The sequence below is a fragment of the Nothobranchius furzeri genome, chromosome 11 (genome assembly GCF_043380555.1).
Source record: "Nothobranchius furzeri strain GRZ-AD chromosome 11, NfurGRZ-RIMD1, whole genome shotgun sequence".
NCBI lineage: Eukaryota > Metazoa > Chordata > Actinopteri > Cyprinodontiformes > Nothobranchiidae > Nothobranchius > Nothobranchius furzeri.
Genome location: NC_091751.1, coordinates 49,552,645 through 49,577,352, shown reverse-complemented (window position 1 = coordinate 49,577,352; position 24,708 = coordinate 49,552,645). Strand labels below are relative to the sequence as shown.

The following is a 24,708-nucleotide window of genomic DNA, read 5'->3' as shown; positions in this document are numbered from 1 at the left end:
TTTATGTTGCAGTTCTTTTACAATAAGTAACCACAAATGCCACGTCATGTTTGTTATTTACTTTATCATGCAACTGTGAAGAAAAGCACAGTGTTTGCTGTGGAAAGAAACTAAAGCAACGGGGGTGCAACACGCTTTACTTCAGTGTTCTGTCAGTCAAAAACCTGTCAGATGTGATGCATGTCACATTCCAAGGGGCTATGGAACACTCTCCTCTTCACTTAATTTTCGCATCCTGGGGCCACCAGTCTGGCACCGAGGCTTTAAGTGTCACTGTGTTGTCGTCAGAAGACTTGAGCGTCAACACTTCTTTGGCATGTTCCGTGCGGATTAGGCTCAGACCCAGTTTGCCAAACGCTGCCCGGTGCTTCCCAGCAGGCTTGCCCAACGACGTCTGCAATGGAGCTCCTTCCTTGAGTTGTTGGACTGCAGACGAAAACCTCACTGGCATGAGGCGTTTCCGGATCACCCCGGTGTGATGAGTCCTGGCCGTCAGCTCCTGGCCAATGTAACAGCCCTTGGTGAAGCTGATGCCCTGCATGTAGACGAGGTTTGACTCTAGTGGTAGTGCTACTCCAGGAGGAAGGTCTTTCACTCCCTCGGGAACTCCTAAACAGTAATGACAGCAATAACAAAACAAAAAAAAACCTGTCAAAACATTTGAAGTGCACACTTTCAAACAAACACCCCAAACAAAAGAGCTGTCATCTGTTACCAAACCGGTCATACCTATTGAATAGCGATGTCTGTGGTAGTCCTCCGTGTCTCCTTTCTCACAAGATGCAATGATGTCCAAGGGGTCAACATCACTCTGTAACAATAATCTCCACCCCATCTGAAGTGTTCGAGGATCAGCCTCCCATACCAGAGCTTTATCAGGGGCAGAAATCTCAGGTTTACCAGGATCTTGATTTGATTCGCTCTGCTGGGGAAGCACCGCCCACACGGAGAGCTCTGGACACGGGCTGATGTTGACCTTTCTCCGAATCTTGTACACCTTCAAGTGTTTCAAGACTGAGTCTGTAACTGTGCTGTCACACTCCAAGAGAACATCATATACGCCTTCTTCTTCTGTCAAACTGAAACAAAAATATATATTTTTAAAATGCCAGACTGTTATTGAGAGACACCTTTCCTGGGTTGACCTATAATAGGACATGAGGTCAGCAGACTATAAATAGTGATTTGGTGTGTTTGTTTTTATTTCTATTAGCTATGGTGTACCATTTGTAAAGTTAATGAGTCATAATTTAAAAGCAGTATGATGGGCTATTTAGTGCATCATAAGAGAAAAAAAAGGGAGTTAATTTTTCAAAATCTGATTTCCACTGTGTTATTCATACATGTATATAAACGTCAAAGTTCACTACTAAATATTTAGTTAGTAAGCTAAATATTTAATTTGGAGGTAAATATTTATTTTACACACTAAATATTTAGGTCAGAACTAAATATTTAGTTTGTAATATAAATATTTTATTTACTTATTAAATTTTGGAGCTATATATTTAGTTTACAAACAAAATATTTAGCTCCAAATAAAATATTTATTTTCCAAAATAAATCTTTTGATCCCAGCTACTTATTTATTTTGGAGCTAAACATTTAGTTTACAAATTCAATATTTAGGTATAGCCCCAAAATAAATATTTAGCTAAGATCTAAATATATTTAGTTTGTATACAAACAAAATATTTAGCTCCAAATAAAATATTTATTTTCCAAAATAAATCTTTTGATCCCAGCTACATATTTATTTTGGAGCTAAACATTTAGTTTACAAATTCAATATTTAGGTATAGCCCCAAAATAAATATTTAGCTAAGATCTAAATATTTATTTTGGAAAACAAATAATTCATTTGGTGCTGGATATTTAGTTTGTAAACACAAAATAAAATATTTATTTAGCTAATTAAATATTTATTTTACAAACTAAATATTTGGATCCAACCTATGTTTAGAAAATAATTATTTGATTCTAAATTAAACACTTAGCTTGCTAACTAAACATTTAATCGGGATCTTTAACATTTGTATGAATGTATGAAAAACATGGTGAAAATATGACTTAGAAAAATGAACTATTGTTTTTCTCTTATAGTAGGCTAATTAACCCAAAATATTGACTGTATTTATTTATCCAAAAATAAAAATAAAAAAATACAAAGCAGCATCAGGCAACAAAATCACATGAATTTTTCATCTGTAGAAATAAAATAATCAAAAAGATGACCAGAGGATGAGAACAGAAAAAAATGCAAACATTCTGCTTCTATTTTATGTACAGAAAGCATTAAAGGTTTAAAATGTGAGATAAACATGTGGCAGTCCTATTATTTGGACAGAAAACATAAAATGAACATCATGTGACATTTAAACACATCAAACAAGATGGATCAAGAGAAAGAACTGAAAAGTGTCAGAAACTTAACCCACTGAAAGAATAAGATAAAAATTACTGGATTCCTGCAAAGTAATAAAGTGATGCAACATGTGTGAACAGCTTTAGGTAGGTTAAATGAGTCCTGCTGTATGCATGCACACAGATCTGTTTCTGTGTTAGACTGATAACTTGTTCAAAATGCAATTGCTTCTTATCTAATGTCAGCAGGACTGGCTTCAGTCAAGAGCCTCTAAAGATAATAAAATGATGCAAATGACTGCAGAAACACCTAAAAGGGTTTGGTCTCTAAAATCTCAGGTGCGTGGTGGGTTCTGATGTCTATTTACCAAGTAAAGAATATGATTCTGTAGTAGTAAACAGTGTGTGTGTGTGTGTGCGTGCGTGCGTGAACCATAGAAGATGCTACATAAATACAGTCCAGTCCATTTGAACAGCAGAATACACTGACCTGTACAGCATAATGTCATATAGCGTCCTTCCTTGCACATTCAGCATGTGTGAGTAAATGGCTGCACGTCCAGGCTCCTCCAGGACCCTCATGTCATTGGTTACTAGCCCCTGGAGAAACGGACTGGTGTCTCGGCCTTGAATCTTTAGCAAGGTCCTCTGAGGTAGGTGATAGCACACAGACTTCCCCCGTACAGCTTTACCCGTGTCCTGGCTGTACCTCTTCACCCGGACCCCCGCTGGAGCTGCATCTCTGGAGAGAGGCGTCACAAACAACGCGAGGGGAACTCTGGGCTTCACACCGAAACTGGTGAGCGCACCCCGGAAGAAGCACCAAGACCCCATGCTCTCCTGAGACACGGGAGTGTTTTGAGTCTGTTACCGGGTCAGTAATGCGTTTACAATAGCAGCGAAACGCTACTTCACCAAGGAATAACAACTACGACCCGCAAAGAAGACTCCATCTTGCCGTCCCACAATGCAATGCTCGATAATAATGGTCACGTGAGCGAGGCGGCAACTTATTAAAACAGTTAATAAATAATATGAAATATATTGATATTAATTTATTTACATATCAATAACGAGTGATTTTCCACTGCAGGAATGATAAATTATATTCTAATATCATTAATAAAACATCAGCTGTAGAGATTAAACCTGTATTTTTGCTTTAAATTTTACATTATATTTTAATTGCTAATAATATTTACCTTATGACACTGGTTACTTGTGAAAACTGACTTTTTTAAGGCTATAAACGTAATAATTTCCAATTGACAGGTTTGTTAAAAACACACCTCATAACAGAAGGCACCATTATTGACAAAAACATCTGGCATTTTTTCTTTGTAGTGAACTCAAAATCCCAAATCACCAATTCACAGTAACAGATCTGGAAGATTTTACTTTCAGCTTTCAAAATGGTGAGTTTTGGATCAGCGACAAATGACTTATAATATCCTATTCAACTTCACTTCAAAATTCCCAATGGTTAAGCACTAGAACAGGAAAATATGATACATTTTTCTATCAATATTAATATATTAATAATCCATTAATATCTGGCTTTTACACTTATAGTCTACCTGATGGATCTATAACGACAACGTGTGTGTGTGTGTGCGTGTGTGTGTGTGTGCGTGTGTGTGTGTGTGTGTGTGTGTGTGTGTGTGTGTGTGTGTGTGCGTGCGTGTGTGTGTGTGTGTGTGCGTGTGTGCGTGGAGTTTTAGCTGTGTGTGTGTGTGTGTGTGTGTGTGTGTGTGTGTGTAAATATTATGCAAAAGCAGAAATGCTTGAAACCAAACAATAAGTAATAACTCTCCACACACATTATTTGTATACTTTTATTTACTTTAAAAACGAGCTTCACTGTAATTTACCACATTTTCTCTAAAACTGTACCCCCTGATGTTCAGATGTTTGAACATCCACCGATTAGGTACAGTTCTTTTAGCATCTGAAATGTGGAAATGTTGTTAACCTTATATGAGTATTCAGATAATTTAATATAACTATGATTTTTATTTATTTATTTTTTATTTTATTTCATTTTATTTTATTTATTTATTTATTTTTTTGCATTCAAGTAAATCTGTTATTGTGTACACAAGTGTCCAATAGTTGTAACAGTAACTTCACATCTGGTGCTACTTTTTCTCAACCAGTCAGCCTTTTGCACATACCTTAAATCTTCATTAATAAAACTGCTACATTAAAAATAATTTATACCATCTGTACATTTCAAGATGGCCTTTTACTCTTTTTTTATCCACAAAATCCTGTAAAAACGACAGGCCATTTCTTTTTTATGGTATTGTTTTCGCATCATTAGTAATCATCAAGAGTTTTTTTTATCATTAGAATTTACTTTTTGTAATTATTGTGGTTAGTAACAGAATATGAACAATAGGAAAGATATTTATTTTATTGTTGTTTTTGGAAAATAAATACTTTTTTTATGGTGTTTGCAGATCTGCAACAATCCAACTTTTTTGAAATATTCTAACTTTGAACCAAACAATGTGTGTTTATTAACATGGTGAGTTATAGAGAGCATATGACATAATGAGAAGACTGAAGTTTCATATTTTATAATAAATAAAATACTAAGACAGTCTTTAAAAGTTGTAGGCACTTTGAAATAAGAAAAGCTGAAGGCAGAATAGTCTTTTACTCAGCAAATCTTAGTCTCATTTTAGATATGTGATACTGATTAAATGTGTTTTCTTTTATTAATGCCTATATTGTATGTTTACATTTAGAATATGTATGTCATTTAAAGCTGCTTTGGCAAATTTGGAAAACAAGTTAGCTTTTTTTCATGACTCTTAAGCACCTTTTAACAAAGAACAGCTATACATGTTTGGAGATAATAAAAACAATTAATAAAGTGGTTCTCTTGCATCTGTCTAAAGACCTCCGCTAATAACACGGTTAAGACTGAAATAAACTATTGGACCATCTGGTTGTCGGTCTTGCAGAATCACTGCAATTCCGCTCATCCCTGGGTCCTCCACTCATAACGTACTCATGTATTTAGCAACAGAGCACCACTGGTGTGAGAGGTTCTCGGCTCAGTAATTTCAGAGAAGGACAGCCGGCTGCTACCACAGAGTCCCAAAAAGAAAAACACCATTTGAAGACAACAAAAGGTGTTTGGACCTAGAAAATGCCAACTGGTGTTTAGCGCTTTCTCGTTTCCTCTGGCAATGCCGGTTTCCGGTTCCGGCAGAAGTGTCTCAGGGGAGATACCGGGTGTGTGTGTGTGTGTGTGTGTGTGTGCGTGTGTGTGCTCCAAGACTGCATTTGCGTTCAAAACCCAGCTTGTTAGGTTTTCTATGGCAGCTTTAATAATAGGAAATTAATATTTACTTTTGAGAATAATTCAAAATTCCTCTTCATTAACTGCATTGATTATACTGTAAGGTTTTTGTAAGAATGGCACTGATGAATGCTTCTCACGCGATGACTTTAGAGACGCAATCACAAGAGGCAGATGTCTATACCAGACAAGCCTTCAATGACACACCCGGTCTCATTATCATTATAGAAAGATTTCACATTTAACTTGCATCTTTCTATCAGTACCGGCCATGTTTAAAAAACGAGTCACGGTGCAGTTCCGGTGTTTGACTAAAAACCGGGTTGAGCATGCATCACACGGACCAGTTCCCATCAGTTGGTGTTAAAGGAGATAAGTCGTGGAGTTTTAGCTGTAATTAAAGATGCTTAACAAAACAATATGTTTTTTTTCTAGAACCAACATCTACAGCAACTTAACTCACAACAAAAGCAGAAGATCTGCAACATTATTTTTGATCAACTCGTGGTTTTGTTTGTTCGTAAAGACTACACTACCCTTCTGCCGCTGGTAGGATTGAAATCCCAGGTGGTTTTAACTAAAATTCTCTCTCTCACATACATCCGCCAGCTGTCTCACAGTTGTGCAGTTCAGTAGATCTAAAAGTTTTAATGTCAGTTTACAGATTAATCTCTATATCCACACGGAAGTCTTTACATTTTTCACAATGGTTGCAGCTTTGTCTGTGGCTGATCTTGGCCGCGCTCCTTGTTTCTCTTGGACGGTATTGACTCGATTTTGCTCTGCCATAGTGCCTCCGGAAACAGGACTGCTGGTCCTCGAGGTCTCTTGGTTGTTTTTGGTTTGGTAGGTTTGAAAGGCCAAATCCAGCTGCTCCTGTGCGACCCGTAAGTGCCGGTGTAGACTTGCGAGATCAGATGGGATGTTTTCGTCTGGGCTGGTGCACTGCTGCTGCTCCTGGGCCACATTGGCCATGTTCTGCTCGTGCGTGATGAGGCTGTTGGGGATCCGACTTGGTTTGTCTGTTTTCATCACGAGGTTGTACCCAGGTGGCGAGGCTGTGATGTTGCGGGAAAACGGGTAGCTGTAGGACATAGAACGTCTGCCACGGTTCTTTTTGGCGTGAAGGGTGTCCCGAAAAGTGCCTAATCCCAAGTGAAGCATCTCACACACATTTAACACAAGACACAGACAGCTGACTACGTACATAATTAGAAGGAAGATGGTTTTCTCCGTTGGCCTGGAGATGAAGCAATCCACTCTGTGTGGACAGGGTACTCTGTTACACACGAATGAGGGATTCACTCGAAAACCATAAAGGAGATACTGTCCAGCAAGGAAAGCTATTTCAAAAACAGCTCTTGACATGAGCTGGAGAACATAAATCCTCATCAGGCCTTGTTGCATTATTTTTCTTCGGCCATCGTGTTTTGGTTGATCTCTGTTACTGCTAGTCACTGTTTCAGGCTTGGCCTCTTGCACCTCCAGTGTTTCCTCATATATCATGGGCTCAGCCTCGTCACCTTCCTCCTCCTCCAAGCCACCTTCGAGATGCTGATTTTCTCTCCATCTCGAGTGAGGAGGCGGCTTCCTGCGGAGCCTCAGGTGCTTCCTGCGCTCCTCCTCTGAAGTTCGAGCTATCTTGTGGATAGCGTAACCCATGTACATGATGGAGGGGGTGGAGATCATGATGATCTGGAAGACCCAGAAGCGGACATGAGAGAGGGGAGCAAAGGCATCGTAGCACACGTTGTCACAGCCTGGCTGCTTGGTGTTGCAGGTGAACTTTGTCTGTTCATCGGAGTAGATGGACTCGCCTCCAACTGCGGTGAGGACAATGCGGAAGATGATGAGCACAGTCAGCCACACTTTCCCCACAAACGTGGAGTGGTTGTGGATCTCCTCCAGAAGGCGAGTGAGAAAGCTCCAGCTCATGTTGCTCCTACAAGCTTCTTAACTAGAATCTGTAAAAATAAATACACACACAAAAAAATCTAATTTATCTTCAAAGAATACCAAAAGAGCAAATATTCACATCTGAGAAGCATGTTTGATTATTTCTATGTCACGATTGCTGGTTACAGGAAATTGCTTTCAGTTTTTTTCAGCTGTAATGTTGTACAGATCCATAGAAATTGTGCAGATGTTTTTATTTCTTTTGAAATTTTTGTTACAAAAAGTAAGTTAGAATTGTGGATGTGTCTTTTCTGCAAAAAACCTTTTTATCAAGACAATCCTGAATGTTATGTTCACTTGAAGTGGAAACATTTCTTTTTTAATCGTTTTCCAAATCCATTTTCTCAAACAATAGTTTTACCAACAACTACCTGAAGTTTGAAGAGGCCTACATCTTTTTTTAAAGATTACAACATAAAATGAAGATGACAGCACAAAGGGAAAGCTCTAAGTGCACGCTTAAACCCAATACCAAGTTACACCAGGCAAAAAGATAGAGGCTGAAAACTAAAGCCACAAAGCTAGAACGCCACTTTCTGTGCTTCAACACAAGCCAGCAGTCATACAGAGGGAAAAAAAATCCATGACACGAGTACTCAGGGTCATCCTCTCCTCTCAGCCAGCATCACCACAGATCCAATGAGGCAATCAATGTCAGCTTCACACGTTCATTCATGTACAGAGAGCTCATGTTGATCTCATGGCTGTGATACTGTACTAGATGTGTGATGTGTTGTCTCTCCTGCCAACTGAGTGAACAGGAGAGGCTTGACGCTCTGCCACAAGGCCTCCCCTCCAGATCCAGCACAGCTGAAGCTGGGTTGGAGTAGGTCCACTCGGAGGCAGATGGCACCAACGTTGTGTGGCTCATGCCTGCCCCAGAAGGTCATGACAGAAGGGCCGCTGACAACTCCGATTTAAAATGTTTGTATAGCATTAATCCTGTTATTACAAAATAAAAATGTAACCTGGTTGCTGAAAGTTTATTTATTTTATGTTTTCTATTTTACAAAGGGGCTGTTTTAACTGAGAGAAAAACACATTATATGCGCAACTTATGTGTTTTGATTAAAATTGTATCAAGTCTTGCACAGAAACAGTGATTGACAAAAACATGAGCAGGACATATCAATGTCGGCTTTGCATGCAAACATTTTTATAATTTAAATAAGAAATGAAAAATTTTGAGATGAACTTGTATAAAAATACAAAAACAGTAAATAATAATTGTATGCATTACATTGTTAATGTAAAATCTGAGTAAAATACTGACATTTTTATCTAATTTATTTTTAACATTTAATTTTACATCCTTGATAATAAAAAAATAACAAATTTGAATAAAAATTACAATTACGAACACAACGTAACTTTTTTTTGATACATTTATTTGACAAGTATGTTTTTTATACAGTTTAAACAAATTGTGTAATGAATTTAATAAACAACATGAACTATATAAAAAATCATCTTTTCTGTTTTCTCTTTATTACTTTTGTCCAACAGTCAAATTCCAAAAATATCATTTTCAGGATGCAGTTCTTGTTGTTTTTTGACTAGCATTCAGTAAAAAGTCAGAGTGTTTTATAACAGGCCAAGTACTTTTAAAAAGTTCTGGCAAAAAGTAAATTACAAAATAGATTTAAGGAAAAGAGCTCACCTGGAAAGGCTGCATGGACATTTCCCATTCTGAAGTTCTACTTTGCTCTGCTAGATATTTCCTGCACAGCCCAATCCGTGGAAAACATTTCCCTTCTTAGTCCTTTTTAAAACTTCCAGATTGATAAAAATTAAACGTGCTGAACTAGAATGTCTTTTTCAGCCGCGTCATCACTCGGTAAGAGTTGACGTCTTGCTGCGGTGGATGCCTCCCATTCTGGCTTGTGTCTGGTTTCTATTACCAGCCTTCTGCCCAAGAAGGAAGTAAAAAAGAAAAAACCAAGAAAGACGTCGGGTGAAATCCTCCTCTGGCAAATGACCCTCATCCAAAAGTTCAGACTTGAGGATATTGTACTGCAGATTGAAATGAACACCCAGCTGAGGGAGCGTGCTAATCTCAACACAGTCCACCCCCCTCCCCAACATACATGTGAAGCATTTGTAGCAGATGATGAGTCTTCCTCCCTCTCTTTCCTCTTACTTTCTCTCTGGGCTTCTGAGTTTCCATCTCAGCTTAATGCTGAGGAACACATTTGCAATAAAAAAATAATAATTTCTCATTTCTGTCTTACTCTGTCACAGAGAATGTGGACATGCACACCTCAGCCACAGCAGACGCAGATTAGCCACCTCTGTTGTCTGACATTTACATAACACGCGCAGAAAGGGGGACAGCTATGAAGAAACAACTTTAGGGAGATGAAGACAGGGGACTTTGAGGACAGCAGTGTCACCAAGACACAAGCCACCTTGCCTCAGCGCAGATCAGCTAAAATGTAACCAGCTGGTATGCTCCGTCATATCAAGTGTCAAAATATTTAGATCTTCCAGCCCGGCACATGGCCAGATAACAGCAAGAACAAGTCATTTGCTCCGTTCCCGCTACACGTCCTTTCCAACTTTGTGTTTACACTTTCACCTTGTTGGAGTGTGGTAGCAAGCATCAGCGCATGTTGACAGAGGACTTCCTCTGTCCAACACACAAAGATGTATCCATTACGCACTTTTTAGTCTGTAATAATACAACAAAGCACAGATGAGGAGGTGATTTGTGTGAGATTAACAGAGGGCTGTAATTCCTCCGTGTCTTTATTCTGCGTGCCAGGACTAGTCGTCAGAATTTGGACAGGATCTGAACTGAAATCATGTTGATGGAGAACAGACAAATGGCTTAGCGTCTGGTTTGCATTAATGAAATGAGCCTGGTCATCGTCATGGTGACCGTGTTGTGATGTTACATTCACATGGCCCTCAATAATCTGTTAGTTATGATTGTTATAAGGCAAAGAAAAATGCTCAGCAACTTTAGCTCTCCATTTTTATTTGGAGGGTGCAGTCTCAGCTGCAAAGTCTGAACTCCTGTGGAGTTTGAATACATTGTTACAAGTGCAATGCTGCAGCAGCAAGATGCATTGCAAGCAAAAAAGATGATGACTTTGCAAATTCTTATTCAGTTTGAGTGCATTTTTTTGTTTGTTTGTTCTTGGCCTAAGCAGAGCTATCAGGGTCAGGCCATCTGGGCCTGCAGAACCCTAAGTCCAGAGGCCTCACCTCCAAGGCTCGCTTCAACCTCTGACTGAAGAGATGTGGTGCAGCGAGCACCTCCAGCACAACAAGAAAACCAGATAGGGGATGCTGCTGGAGTGACTGGAGCATTCGGAGAGTTGACATGTGATTTCCCTAAGGGAAAGTACAAGCACGTGCATTTGAATTGCATTCTCCTCTCTTTAAACATTTCCAAACGACACAGATGGTCCAGCACAGATAGTTAAAACTGAACACGGGTGTAGCTATTTATGCTTTGTGCTCCGTGAGTGTTTAGGAACTTGCATTTCTGAATCAAAGTTAGCACACTGCTCTTTACCACAAAGAGTTTTATCATGTTTAGTCCTTTAATTTCATGGCATGCAGCGTGGTGGATGACGAGATCTGACTTAAATGATAAATCTGATCCCTTGGTTGGAAATTTAAAATCTGACTGAAGTGATGTTGAAGCAGCTCTAGAGTACGAGGTGATGGTGGCAGAGGAGTTGAGTGCCTGTTCCGTAACTGCAAGTTTGCAGGTTCAAGCCCCATGTGGACAGTTATTAGTTCCTTTGGTAAGACTTTTAACTCGCCTTGCCTGCTGGTGGTGGCAAGGACGTAATTTTCACTTTAGAAGTGGAGGGGACACGGGGGGGGGGGGGGGGGGGGATCTTTACAGTATGTTCTAATGGGAAACAGGCTTCAACACAAACAGTTGTTTTCTGCTTGGTCCTAGAGCTCAACCAGTGTCAATTTAATATAGTGTAATGTTGTTTTTGGATGGTAAAAAGTGCAGGGGTCAAAACTTGACTTTGGAAAAAGTGGGGGGGACACGTCCCCCCCCAAAATTACATCCACGGGTGGTGGTCAGAGGCACTGCCAGTGAAAGTGTTCAGCAGCCTCACCTCCATCAGTGCTCCCCGGGGCAGCTGTGGCTACACTGTAGCTCATCAGAACCAGTAAGGGGAATGTGTATACATGAGTGAACGACGTTTGTGTTGTAAAGCGTCATGAGGTGTTGTAAGACCTTATACAGTGCTATATAAAAACAAGCCATTTACCATTGTTTCACCATTTATAGTCCTAAATGTCTGAACCGAATAACTACCTGTCTTTGAATAACAACTAGAGTACACTAACATTTTTTACACATAATTTGTCCCCAAAGCCATTCTGCTCTTTAACCCCAGCAGATAAGATAAGACCCCCCGATAAACCCGCTCCTTGGGCTCTCCAAATATTTAACTTTTATACAGACGACACTTTAGTCACTTTATTCACTTACTCAGTGATTTTTGCATACTTTACTGTTTTATCCATCTCAGTGTTTTTTGCATATTTTTCAGTTTTATCCATCTTCTCGCTGCTTTATTACTTCCTCATTGCCTGTTTATTCAATATTCATATGTCCAACATCATGCTGCTCTGCTGTTATTTTTTTTAATTGCCCCTCGGGGATAAATAAAGTTTTTCTGATTCTGATTCTGATAATTTGATCTAAAATGGTCATAAAGTTTCAGCAGGGTTAGGATAATTTATTTTATGAGTTTTGATTTTGGAGATGAATAGAAAAAAACTTTGATAAAAGTTTAAAGACCAAGTTCACTTGTTTTTTTTCAACAGATTTGCAGTGACCTCTAGAATAAGCCTTGTGAGTCAACTTCTGTGGGACAATGGTCTGGTGCTCCTTCTTCAGGAACTAGTTGTTCCCGTCACTCCCTGGGTGTATTTTCATTGGTCGATTGCAGACAGGATTCGTAGGTTTTAAAGTAGACTGAGGCTGACTTCAGTCGTGAGAGTGCTCAAAAACTGTTGCTTGGCCAGTCTCACTGGACAGCCAGAGACTTGCAAATCTCAGGTTTTTTGTCACAATTCTGTTCATGGGTATTCTTTGGGTAGTGACACAAAGAACAAGATGAGTTTTCTCCGCAGAGTAGCTGGGCTCTCCCTTAGAGATAGGGTGAGAAGCACGGTCATCTAGGAGGGGCTCGGAGTAGATCCGCTGCTCCTCTACATCGAGAAGAGTCAGTTGAGGTAGCTCCGGCATCTGGTCAGGATGCCTCCTGGATGTCTACCTGGTGAGGTTTTTTGGGCACGCCCAACTGGGAGGAGACCTACAGGGAGACCCAGGACACGCTGGAGAGACTATTTCTCTCACCTGGCCAGGGAACGCCTTGGGATCCCCCCGGAAGAGCTAGCCCAAGTGGCTGGGGAGAGGGCAGTCTGGGCCTCTCGACTTAGGCCGCTGCCCCTGCAACCTGACTCCAGATGAGCAGAAGAAAATGGATGGATGGATGGATGGAATTCTGTTATAAGCAAGAGATTTGTCTAGGATGGTGAAAAATGTACAATGTGGTCGGAGCATTAGTCAAATTTCAAAGATGATAGTGGAGAAAATCATGAACAAATGTGTTAACGGTGTTGCGTTGGAGAAGGCCGTGGAATGCAAAGGTTAAGACGCTGTCCACACACAGTTTCATCAGTGTGCCACAGGTTTACCGTCTGCTTTAAATGATTCACAGTGTCACAGAGTAATATTAGGACATTTAGAAATGACATTATTGACAATGAAATCATTATTAAATCATCAAGCAGATTTGTTTGGTGTATTTAAGATCTGAAATAATGAATTTCAACATTAAACAGTCATTTTGATTCATTATTATTGTAAAGCAATCAGGACATCATCAAATCACTTTAGATGAAGCATTCATTGTTTTATGTAATAGTAATTAACCTGTAAAGTGAGACAATTCATTGTATAAAACAGAATGTGATTAAAAAGTTTCGTCTTCTGAAGGAGACGTCTTGTAAACTTCTAGCAGATAAGGGAGTCAGGAGAGGGAACTTTATTATGGTTTCCCTCCCGGTGGCGAGGACATAAACTGTGTTTTCTGGTTTGGAAACAGTCATGTTAACCTGTAGCACACTGATGAAGCTGTCTGTGGACAGTGTCTTAACCTTTGCATCCCATGGCCTTCTCCAGCGCTACAACAAAAAGCAACAAAATGTGATTAAAGAATCAAAAAGGTCTCAGAAAGTCAACATGAGACTCAAAAAAATGACAAAAATGCTAAATCTAGTTTGGCGTTGCCTTTCTGCTGTTATTGTCAACCATTCAGTTTGTTATGTTTGTGTTATGTCACAAATAAAACCGGTTGGCTGTCTGTAAAACGGTCTGTTTTTAGTTTCAAAACTGCTACCCAACATGACCTTTAGACTTCAAAAAAATCTGAAGGTCATGTTGGTTATTCGCTCACTAATCAGCAGCAGAAGATTGTGAATCAAGTGTTAAATAAAAAAATATTTTCTGCTCAAAACATGAAAAAAAATTAATATTTTGTCTTTCAGTTTTCAAATACTGCACGTGATCTTTGATATTTTTTCATCCATGCACCATAAACACGAGCTGCTTAGTCATTTCATTGCATTATAAATATTTTTTCATCTATATTCTTGTTGTGAAGTCATCTCTGTTCATAAGACCTTGACCATTTGCCTTCTAGTTGTGCATGTAGCTCTGGAAAGGCATTACCCAGAATTCCCTCTGTTTCTTAAAGGTAAATTATGCTGGTTTCACTGCCTTTCTCTAATAGGACTGTTGATCTGATTTACTTTTGAAACAATGCTGATATTCACATTACATGTCCTACATTTTTAATTCACTCTGAATTTAGACTTTTAAATGTGCTAAGTGAAATAAGTAATAAGATATTTTATTTTATCATGTCTTGATTATCTTTTGCTGTTTATCTCGTGGCTTTTATTTTAAGACCACCTATTTGGTTATAGCGAATTAGCATTTATAAAATTTTCAAAAGATGTAACAAAAATCTATTTGTTTAAAAAATGTTTATTTATGAGTAAAATGTATACACAATTGTTTTCAATGAATGCAAAAGCACAGAGAGCACAGTGAGCAGAGTCAACCCGGCAGACTTTAAAAACACTGTCCCCATGTCCTCAAACGGGTCTGGCTGCTGTAGCTTTAGGAAAATCTTCTTCATGGTGATAAATATTGATTGGACAGCCCATAGCCAGGAAAAAATATTACAGAATTCCCCTGTAAGACATAATTTGACATTGCTCTTCTTACAAGGACTCGAGTCATGTGACAGCCAAAAGAGTGTTTAATATTCATAAGATCAAGGTTTCTCTATTATTGATGTTACATTAGAATTCCAACTGTAGACTGTAGACTTCCATTATTTAATGATGGTAGTCTATTATATATATATATATATATATATATATATATATATATATATATATATATATATATATATATATATATATACATACATATACATATACATATACATATACATATACATACCAGGCCCCCACAATGCAGCTTTGAAATTGAGTCAAACCTGGAAGTGAAATAAATTGCAGTTCCACCCCCATCCGCTGGGGGCTGGTGTCAGAAACGAGCAAATCCTCATTGACTCCCATGTTAAAAATACCAATTTCACAGCAGAAATAAACATGTTTACAGCGTGGTACCAAAACATGTTTTTTGTTTAAATTATCTAGTTTACACTCATGACAACTCTGAGGGGGGTGAATTTTTTTCTCACTCTTCTGTTTAAGTGTATTAAAAGCCTAAAATACTGTATAATTAATGAGCATCCGACCCACGTGACCACAGAGCTAGCTCCGTGGAAAGGCCTCAGTAGAGCCTTGGTCTGGCTTGGAAACTGCTCCGGGATTTTGAGTCTCTGTGTTTGTGTATTCTTGTTTGGATATTTTTAGTGCATTTGTTGGACAAAATGACTTGCTGTGGCATTAATTGCACTAATAGAGGGTCCAAGGAGTCTCCACTTCATTTTTTTCGGTAAGTAAAATTATATTTATGTATTTTAGGTCACTGCCGAGCTGAGCTTAGATATTAACATGTACTGTTTAACCATGAAATTTAAATGTAATAGGGTAAAACCCAGTGCATTTAACATAATGCCGCACTTTAGAAAATGGGTTGAAATTTAACATGTTGGTGGAGCTGGGTTCCAACTATCGGCTTGTGGAGCTCTCGGGAGACCGATGTTTTCCACCCTTATCCCCTCCCCGCAGCCCGGTCCATCTCTGTCTGATCGCGGCTTCTGTGTGCTGCGCGCGGGCTGACGGCTGGTTCTCCCAGCAGCTCGGCGCATCTGTCTGATCGCGGCTTCTGTTAGCTGCACGGGCTGACGGCTGGTTCTCCCAGCAGCTCTGCGCATCTGTCTGATTGCGGCTTCTGTTAGCTGCGCAGATCGCAGCGGCGCTTGTCTGCTGTGCGGCTGCCGGCTCGTGGAGGTCTCCGAGACCTCTGTGTTCCACCCGGTTTTACCCAGCGGTCAGCCCGGCGTATCTCTGACTCAGAAGCTCTGGTGTTGTGCACAGTTAACTCCGGTTGTAGCTAGGTTGCTACCTCCGTTAGCTTAGCTCCCACCTCCGCATTAGCTTTGGGTTAGCTTCAGGTTAGCTTGTAGCTAGTTCGACCGGGTGTCGTCAGTCGATCCCAGCCTTACAGATCCTCAGCTCCACCTCTCTTCCCTTTTATGGAATTGTCTGGGCTTGACGGAACCTGAGACACGGTCAAAATGGCGGTGGTGGCCACCTCCCATTTTAGCAGAAAAACTTGTTATTGGAGTCTATGGAAGCCCATTGTCCATATATTTATGCCGATCATACATACATATATATGGGGTGCTACCTTACCGTGGTGGAGGGGTTTGAGTGTCTCAATGATCCTATATGTGTGTGTATGTATATATATATATATATATATATATATATATATATATATGTATAATACACATACACACACACACACACACACACACACACACACATATATATATATATATATATATATATATATATATATATATATATATATAGATATAGATATATATATACACACTCTTATATTTAAATGTCCTGCTTTGGAGTGGTCTCTGAGAGCTGTGAAGTGAAGGGATGCAGCACTGTGGAGTAAAACTTCTTGACAGCTCTCCTTGGCCACCACCAATGTCATCACAAGTGTTTTACCCGCATATATTTACAGACCAAATGTGATGTGAGCAGTCGACTGGAGGCTGAGGAGGTCTGTGTTTATGTAACAAATCAAGCTCCAGCATGTGATTCGGCTGTCCTCTCCCCTTCCCCTCACAGAAAAGAGTGACACAAGACACCAGAACAAAAAAAATAAAAACAAGCAACTAAACGCTTGGACTCCTCCTCTCTCATTCTTTCCCAACGCCATCATTAAACCACCCTCACCAGGCTGCGGGGGACTATCCCATAGGCAGCCTGTGAGTTGTAGCAGTCCCATCGCATTTGTTCTTTTTTTTTTCTGTTTCTCAGCCGAGCCTCTCCTACCCTGCAGCTGAGTGCGTCCCGTGCCAGTTTTGCCAAGGCTGGACACCACTGAAGCGACTAAGAAGAAAAGCCTTGAGGTGGATGTCAACAACTTTCCTCAGCCAGAACTCTGCGCCTCATACATCTGAGCAAAGCTTGAATTATCCTTCAGAAACACAGTAAAGATACAAGAGAGAAAGAAGGAAATGAGATCAAAACTTATTACAAATAGAATTTTTTTGCACTATTCTGTATCGACTCATATTTTTAGCATTTTAATACAAACATTCAGCTTGTAAATGGTTCAGTTAAATATTTTCATTTCTACATTTTTCCAGATCAAATAAACACAAAAACCTGATTTTTGCTTGCAGAGTTGCAAAGCTTTAATCTTTGACATGGTCTTGTCTGAACTGTCCATGTCACCATTACTGAGACGAGGCAAGGCCAAAGGAGCAGCAGACTCTATAGGTCATATATTATAGGTCATCGGAGTTATACATTATTCCAGCTTTTCCTTCCTATGCCCCTTCGCTGTCGCCCCTCCCTTAACTCAGTGACCTCTCATAACACTGATAGCAACGCTCCAGGTTTTCCTTCTGATAACAGCAACACAACCATAGTTTTTTTTCTTTAAGCATGCATATAGCTCAGATCATATGTTTACACCATATAGTAGACTAAATGTGACATTTAAACGTTGGCTTTTGAGCGAAACGATGAGAAAAGGCAACCTGCCGGGCAAAATGTTAACCCTCAAGGTCACTGATACCATAAAGTCGACATTTAGCATTAGCTCAATGAATTTGCCTAATTGAAGACTGCTGTTGCAAATGTGCATCACACCACTGCAGGCCTTAAAGCTAAGATGCACATTTTAAAGTTTTTTCAAGTGACTCAAAAATGCTTAAATTTGACTTTCTGATTGTTATGCTAAAAAGCAGGTAATCTATCTTAATTTATGTTCCTCCTACGTCCCTCCTCTGGCCTCTACAGCAAGATGACTTATTTATGTGAGCCTAGCAAGTTGACCAATAGATTTATGTATCCACAAGAGGGAGCCGTCAGTCAACTTGCACTGTTGGGTGTTAACCTAAACAGACAGCTCAGTCAGCTTAGCTTAGCACACCAACCTAGCTTTAATGCTAACGTGACCCTCATTGAGTCAGTACTTCCATCTAACTATAGAAGTAGAGGGAGGGGAAAATGTAAATCTGATTCATATTTTGTGTGATGGAGCTAATTTATTAGTTTAGCTTTCAACCTACATCTGATTTGTTTTAGCTTGTTGTAGCGTTAGCAGGGGTGTACTAGCATCACAAGTGCCAGTTTTAGTATGTTTTGACACTTGAACACTGGAGATTTGATTAAAACTAGTTCCTGCAGAACCCAATGTAGGCAGAGGAGATACTTCAGTCGTGTGTCTGAGCAGGAACATATCAAAAACATGCAGCCACAGCACTTTTGTTAGCGCTAAGGCTATCTGTGTGCACGTGTGCAATATGACTCAGCTCCAAGGGAGAGGGAGCTGTGGTAGTTTCAATTTCAAATGTCTTCTTCCTCTCATTGAAAAGTCATGTTCAGATCCCTAGCTTTAAAACAGCGATACATAGAGTATTAGAATTAGCATCAAATACTTGCCATATCCAGACGAGTCTATTAAGAATTACTGATGGCAAGGGACATTTTTATTTATTTATTGCTGTCATCTAATAACATAATAAAACAAATAAAATAATTTGTACAAAATATATAACCAAATTTTATGTCATTATTATTGTTTTTTCATGTTGCAGGCTTTAGATTGTAAATGTCTCTGATTTCATCTGTTCTGCATTATTTCACAACTCATTACAGTTTAGGACCTTTGTAGCCAGCAGATGGCAGTTGTGTGTTTGAAAGACTTTTATAAACATTATAGAAAATGCTGACCTTTAAAAGCACTCTCATACAGGTGAATGACCTATTTGAGACACATATTACACCATACAAAGTCAACAGGTTAATTTTTTACTAACTCCAAGGCTGAAATGAGCTCAATCAGCTCGATGCTAATGCGTTTCATCATCCATCACTGAAAATTTAGCTATAGCCAGAGCTCATAGGTACTAAATTTAAGTATTTATTGGTGGATAATTTATATTTTAGATGAGGCTCATTATCATTGAACTAGATATTTTTCATAAACAGAAAATAAGTATTCCATCAGTCATATAAAGTAAAAAAATCATTTGAAACTATACTTAAGGAAGCTGTTTGGTTCATCATATGGTCAATAGCACTATAATGTCTTTGTATCTTTTATTCCCCATTATACAGAATTATATGGTTACTGATTTTGTCTTTCATGATGGCAAATATCCATTCAGATAACTTTTCAAAGGATTCCAGGGTTTAATCACTGCCTCTTCTTTTCTTTCGGTGCGACTGAGTCGAAGCTGCAGCACAGCCCAGGCAGAAGTTCTTCTGATGTAGTTTCTCCTTCCCACTAGATGCTCCATTGCTTTTGCCCTTCTTCAACTCAGTGAACTCTGATAACACTGAGAGCAACGCTCCAGGTTTCCTTCTGATAACAGCTAGATATTCCCAGTGTTAATGGAGACTTACACAAAAAGCTCTGATGAAAGCCCAACACATGATTGCACTGTGAAGGACTTTTGAGCATGTGATGATAAAAGCTTGGCTCTTACACGCCGTGGCTTCAACAAGTCATTTGCATGGGATCATTTCAAGGCCACTCCGATTATTCTTGAGCAAAAGTATTGTAATCAACGCTGTAATAATTCACATTCTAGTAATTAAATGTGATGTCTTGTGCTTTTTAATCCTTTCCACCATGAGTCTTGTTTGTATCGTCTTGCATGGGAGTCATTAGGTCTCCCATTGTGGTTTACAGGTGCTGGCCAGTAAATTAGAATATCATCAAAAGGTTGAAAATATTTCAGTAATTCCATTCAAAACGTGAAACTTGTACATTATATTCATGCAATGCACACAGACCAATGTATTTCCGATGTTTATTACGTTTAATTTTGATATTTATAGGTGACAACCAATGAAAACATCAAATCTGGTATCTCAGAAAATTAGAATATTCTAAAGGCCAATGAAAAAATGTTTGTTTCTCTAATGTTGGCCAACTGAAAAGAATGAACATGAAAAGAATGTGCATGTATAGCACTCAATACTTAGTCGGGGCTCCTTTTGCCTCAATAACTGCAGTAATGCGGCGTGGCATGGACTCGATCAGTCTGTGGCACTGCTCAGGTGTTATGAGAGCCCAGGTTGCTCTGATAGTCGTCTTCAGCTCCTCTGCTTTGTTGGGTCTAGCGTATTGCATCCTCCGCTTCACAATACCCCATAGATTTTCTATGGGGTTAAGGTCAGGCGAGTTTGCTGGCCAATCAAGGACAGGGATACCATGGTCCTTGAACCAGGTGCTGGTGGTTTTGGCACTGTGTGCAGGTGCCAAGTCCTGTTGAAAGGTGAAGTCTGCATCCCCATAAAGTTGGTCAGCAGCAGGAAGCATGAAGTGCTCTAAAACTTCCTGGTAGACGGCTGCATTGACCCTGGACCTCAGGAAACAGAGTGGGCCAACACCGGCAGATGACATGGCACCCCACACCATCACTGACGGTGGAAACTTTACACTGGACCTCATGCAACGTGGATTCTGTGCTTCTCCGCTCTTCCTCCAGACTCTGGGTCCTTGATTTCCAAAGGAAATGCAGAACTTGCTTTCATCAGAAAACATAACTTTGGACCACTCAGCATCAGTCCAGTCCTTTTTGTCCTTGGCCCAGGCGAGACGCTTCTTGCGCTGTTTCATGTTCAAGAGTGGCTTGACACACGGAATGCGACACCTGAATCCCATGTCTTTCATGAGTCTCCTCGTGGTGGTTCTTGAAGCGCTGACTCCAGCTGCAGTCCACTCTTTGTGGATCTCCCCCACATTTTTGAATGGGTTTGTCGTCACAATTCTCTGCAGGGTGCGGTTATCCCTAGAGCTTGTACACTTTTTTCTACCACATTTTTTCCGTCCCTTCGCCTGTCTGTTAATGTGCTTGGACACAGAGCTCTGCGAACAGCCAGCTTCTTTAGCAATCACCTTTTGTGTCTTGCCCTCCTTGTGCAAGGTGTCAATGATTGTCTTTTGGACAGCTGTTAAGTCAGAAGTCTTCCCCATGATTGTGGTGCCTTCAAAACAAGACTGAGGGACCTTTTAAAGGCCTTTGCAGGTGTTTTGAGTAAATCAGCTGATTAGAGTGGCAGCAGGTGTCTTCTATATTCAGCCTTTTCAGAATATTCTAATTTTTTGAGATACCAAATTTGGAGTTTTCATTAGTTGTCACTTATGAATATCAAATTTAAATGTAATGAACATTGGAAATACATTGGTCTGTGTGCATTGCATGAATATAATGTACATGTTTCACGTTTTGAATGGAATTACTGAAATATTTTCAACCTTTTGATGATATTCTAATTTACTGGCCAGCACCTGTATTTCCTGTGCTACAAATTTGGGGGGGAATCTAAATTTCTATGCAAACAAGGAAGGAAAACTGCAAGTCATGGGGTTCTTGTGAGCCAAGATAACAAAAATAAAGCTTTTACTCTTCTTAAAGGGACTCCTGCTGGAGAGCAGAAACAGTTACAAAAACTGCATGTTTTTAAGATTGTAAATCTGTCACGGTCAGGATGGAGGAGGTGGAAACCAATGTGCAGAACCCAGAACGACTCAAGGCAGAAGTTTTCAACAAAAAAAAATCTTTTATTTTAAAGGACGAGGTGCCAAAACCAAAAGGGCATTAAAATGGGGATGGGGGTGTTTTGTTAAATATTTGTAATGAAATTGAAAGAGACCTCAGGAAGAATAGCTCCACACTATGGTGTGAGCTAATGAGGTTCTCAATAAATAAATAAATAAATAAATAAATAAATAAACGAACCAAACTCAACCTAACTGAAAACAAACAGAAAACTCATTCATGAGAACTGGACAGGAAGACACGAGGAGGACAGAAACACGCTGACGAATGCAATGATCCAACAAGCACAGACTTCTTCTTCTTCGTGTTTATTGGCGGGTGGCAACTAACTGCTAGGTGCATTTCCGCCACCTACTGTGCTGGAGTGTGAGTCGGAGTAAGAGCATAGAAAAAAAAACTAAAAAATATATATAAAATAAAAAATAATAAATTGTATTCAACAAACCACTGTATTTTAGATACCCAACAACCAACTTATATTTCCTTTCTTCACCATTTAACAAATTCTTTACACTTATCACTCCACCTCCTATGTTTTTAATTTCTCCCTGAGTTGTCCTCTACTTACCTCATATTTTATGCAGTCACATAAAACATGTTCCACTGTTTCTCCCCCCACCCCACATAAACCTGTGGGATGTTTCCCTATCAGATGCATCGTATTATTAAGCCCAGTATGTCCCATTCTTAATCTTGATATTATTCTTTGATCTCTACTATTCATTCTTATATTTTTCCATTTTCCTACTTTCCCTTGTATCTGAAATAAATGTCTTCCTTTCTCTTCCCTTCCCCACATTCTTTGCTACTCTTCCATTATATGTGCTTTAATGATAGATTTAATTTCACTGGCACTATATGCAATATTTATTATTTTTCTCTCTCTTATTGCCTTTTTTGCAAAATAATCTGCCATTTCATTTCCTTCTACTCCTCTATGTGCCGGTACCCATAAAAATTTAACTTCAGTACCCAATTTCCTTAATCTAAATATGGTCTCATATATTTCACATAATACATCTATTCGACTCTTGGTAGACATTAATTTACAACAAACACAGAGTGACAAGACAAGGCTTATAAACAGGAGGGAGGTAATCAGGGAAACAAGTGGCAGGTGTGAGGAGTGTGAGCTGAGGAGAAACTGGTGGAATCAATTAACTAAATGGGAAGGGAAAGAGCTTGGCAGGAGGGCAGATAAACATTAACCTATAAAACATGGATCTAACTAAACCTAAAAGTCATAGGGCAAAATAACCAGATGGGTGAGGAGAACTAATCTAAAGACAACTAGGGAAACCAAGGAGTGACTAGGAGGACACAAGAGGAGAGCCTGGAGTGGGAACAAAGGGACACAGAACATGACAATCTGAAAACCTGCTTTTACTTGTAGCTTTTCCACTTTGATGTACTTTCTGTCCATCCACTAGATGGCAACCAAATCCAAAATGATAACAGACCTGTTTGAGCCTGCAGACGCGCAGTTGCATATTGTTTGGGTTTCTGAGAAGGTCTGACACAAAGGTGAATCAAGCAGCCTCACTATTTAGGGGGAAAGAAGAAAAAAATACTGGGAGTCCATAAGGTTACTTTTGACCAGTGAATTTAAATGACCTTTAGTTAATAAACCTGCCATTTACTCATTCTCTCTCATTATTTTGATTGTTTGTGTGGAACAAATAACTCCAGCAGTCTTTGGGTGAGAGGCAGGGGGACATGTTGGACAGGTCACTAGTCCATCACAGGGCCCCATATAGACAAACAACCATCTGCACACTTACTCACATTTAGGGACAATTTAGTGTCTCCCACATAGAAAACCCACCACTGTGCAGCCCAATCTGATATGTACATTATTTGTAAAGTTTAAAGGTGTATACTTTTAATCATTTCATGCAGTTAGGTCTAAAATGAGCTGTTCTGTGATTGTAGATCTGATCGCATGGACCTTGGTGCTGTTGACTGAATGGTCCTGATGTCGTTACTCATTCAGCCCAGCAAACAGTACAATCCAGTAAAGGCAGGTTTTAACTCCCAAAGTAATAAATCTGTTACAGAGTGTTAACATGCTTTATGTTTGTTTATTTTAGTTTAAAATATCTGAGCCTAAAGTTATGTTTTAAGGTTCATACATGGTTTATAGACACTGGTTATTTTGTAGATCATTGCTAATAATCTGTTACTAATTTTGTTATAGCATGTTTTTACATTTTGGCTTCCAAGAAAACCTCCTGAAACGGGCTTTTTCCACTGGTATGTCTGTTCAGTGACTTGAACTTTGACATGTTCTTTCAGGTTTAAATGTTTTCATTTGTGTTGAATAATGAGCCTGCATCAGTGTTTATTAACACTTGATCTAAACACTTAAATATTACAGGTTATTCAAATATAGCATCAGATGGAGGAACAATAAAAGACTGCACCTACCTGTCCATATGGATGCAAAAGGTGCTTTTTTAAAAAAATACGGTTGAACAGCCAGAGGAATCTTCTCACTGTTCTGACTTAGAGCTCAGGATGAGAGACAATGGGTCATTTTTTCATCAAAACCCCTCTCCACCAAGTACAGGCAGAGCTCTCAGAAGACCAGCACACCAGTAAAGGCTCCATTGTTCTTCTGCATATCCGGCTACATGACCACAATTTTTTAACACTCATTTATTGTCGCTGTTACAACCATGTTTATCACAAAAGCACAACACATGGCTGTAAATACCCTTTATTTGGTAAAGAAATTATTTATTTTAATACACATTGTATTTTTGTGCCTTTCATGTT

At 39.3% G+C, this 24,708-nt stretch overlaps 2 protein-coding genes across 3 annotated transcripts; both read right to left on the bottom strand.

Annotated features, from left to right (window-relative positions):
* Positions 1–44: 44 nt before the first annotated feature.
* iba57 (iron-sulfur cluster assembly factor IBA57) lies at positions 45–3,361 on the bottom strand. The gene is made up of 3 exons (XM_015956690.3): positions 2,855–3,361; positions 730–1,079; positions 45–609 (listed from the first exon to the last, which is right to left on the bottom strand). The coding sequence occupies exons 1-3, from the start codon at positions 3,196–3,198 to the stop codon at positions 218–220; spliced, it is 1,086 nt and encodes a 361-aa protein (XP_015812176.3). The 5' UTR covers positions 3,199–3,361; the 3' UTR covers positions 45–217.
* Positions 3,362–4,357: 996 nt separating this feature from the next.
* On the bottom strand, positions 4,358–24,555 carry gjc2 (gap junction protein gamma 2). 2 transcript variants are annotated; one of them, XM_015956684.3, is made up of 2 exons: positions 24,358–24,555; positions 4,358–7,641 (listed from the first exon to the last, which is right to left on the bottom strand). In XM_015956684.3, the coding sequence occupies exon 2, from the start codon at positions 7,610–7,612 to the stop codon at positions 6,350–6,352; it is 1,263 nt and encodes a 420-aa protein (XP_015812170.3). In that variant the 5' UTR covers positions 7,613–7,641; positions 24,358–24,555; the 3' UTR covers positions 4,358–6,349. The 2 variants fall into 2 exon arrangements, with proteins under 2 accessions (XP_015812170.3, XP_015812171.3); XM_015956685.3 differs by lacking the exon at positions 24,358–24,555 and adding an exon at positions 9,294–9,949.
* Positions 24,556–24,708: the final 153 nt, after the last annotated feature.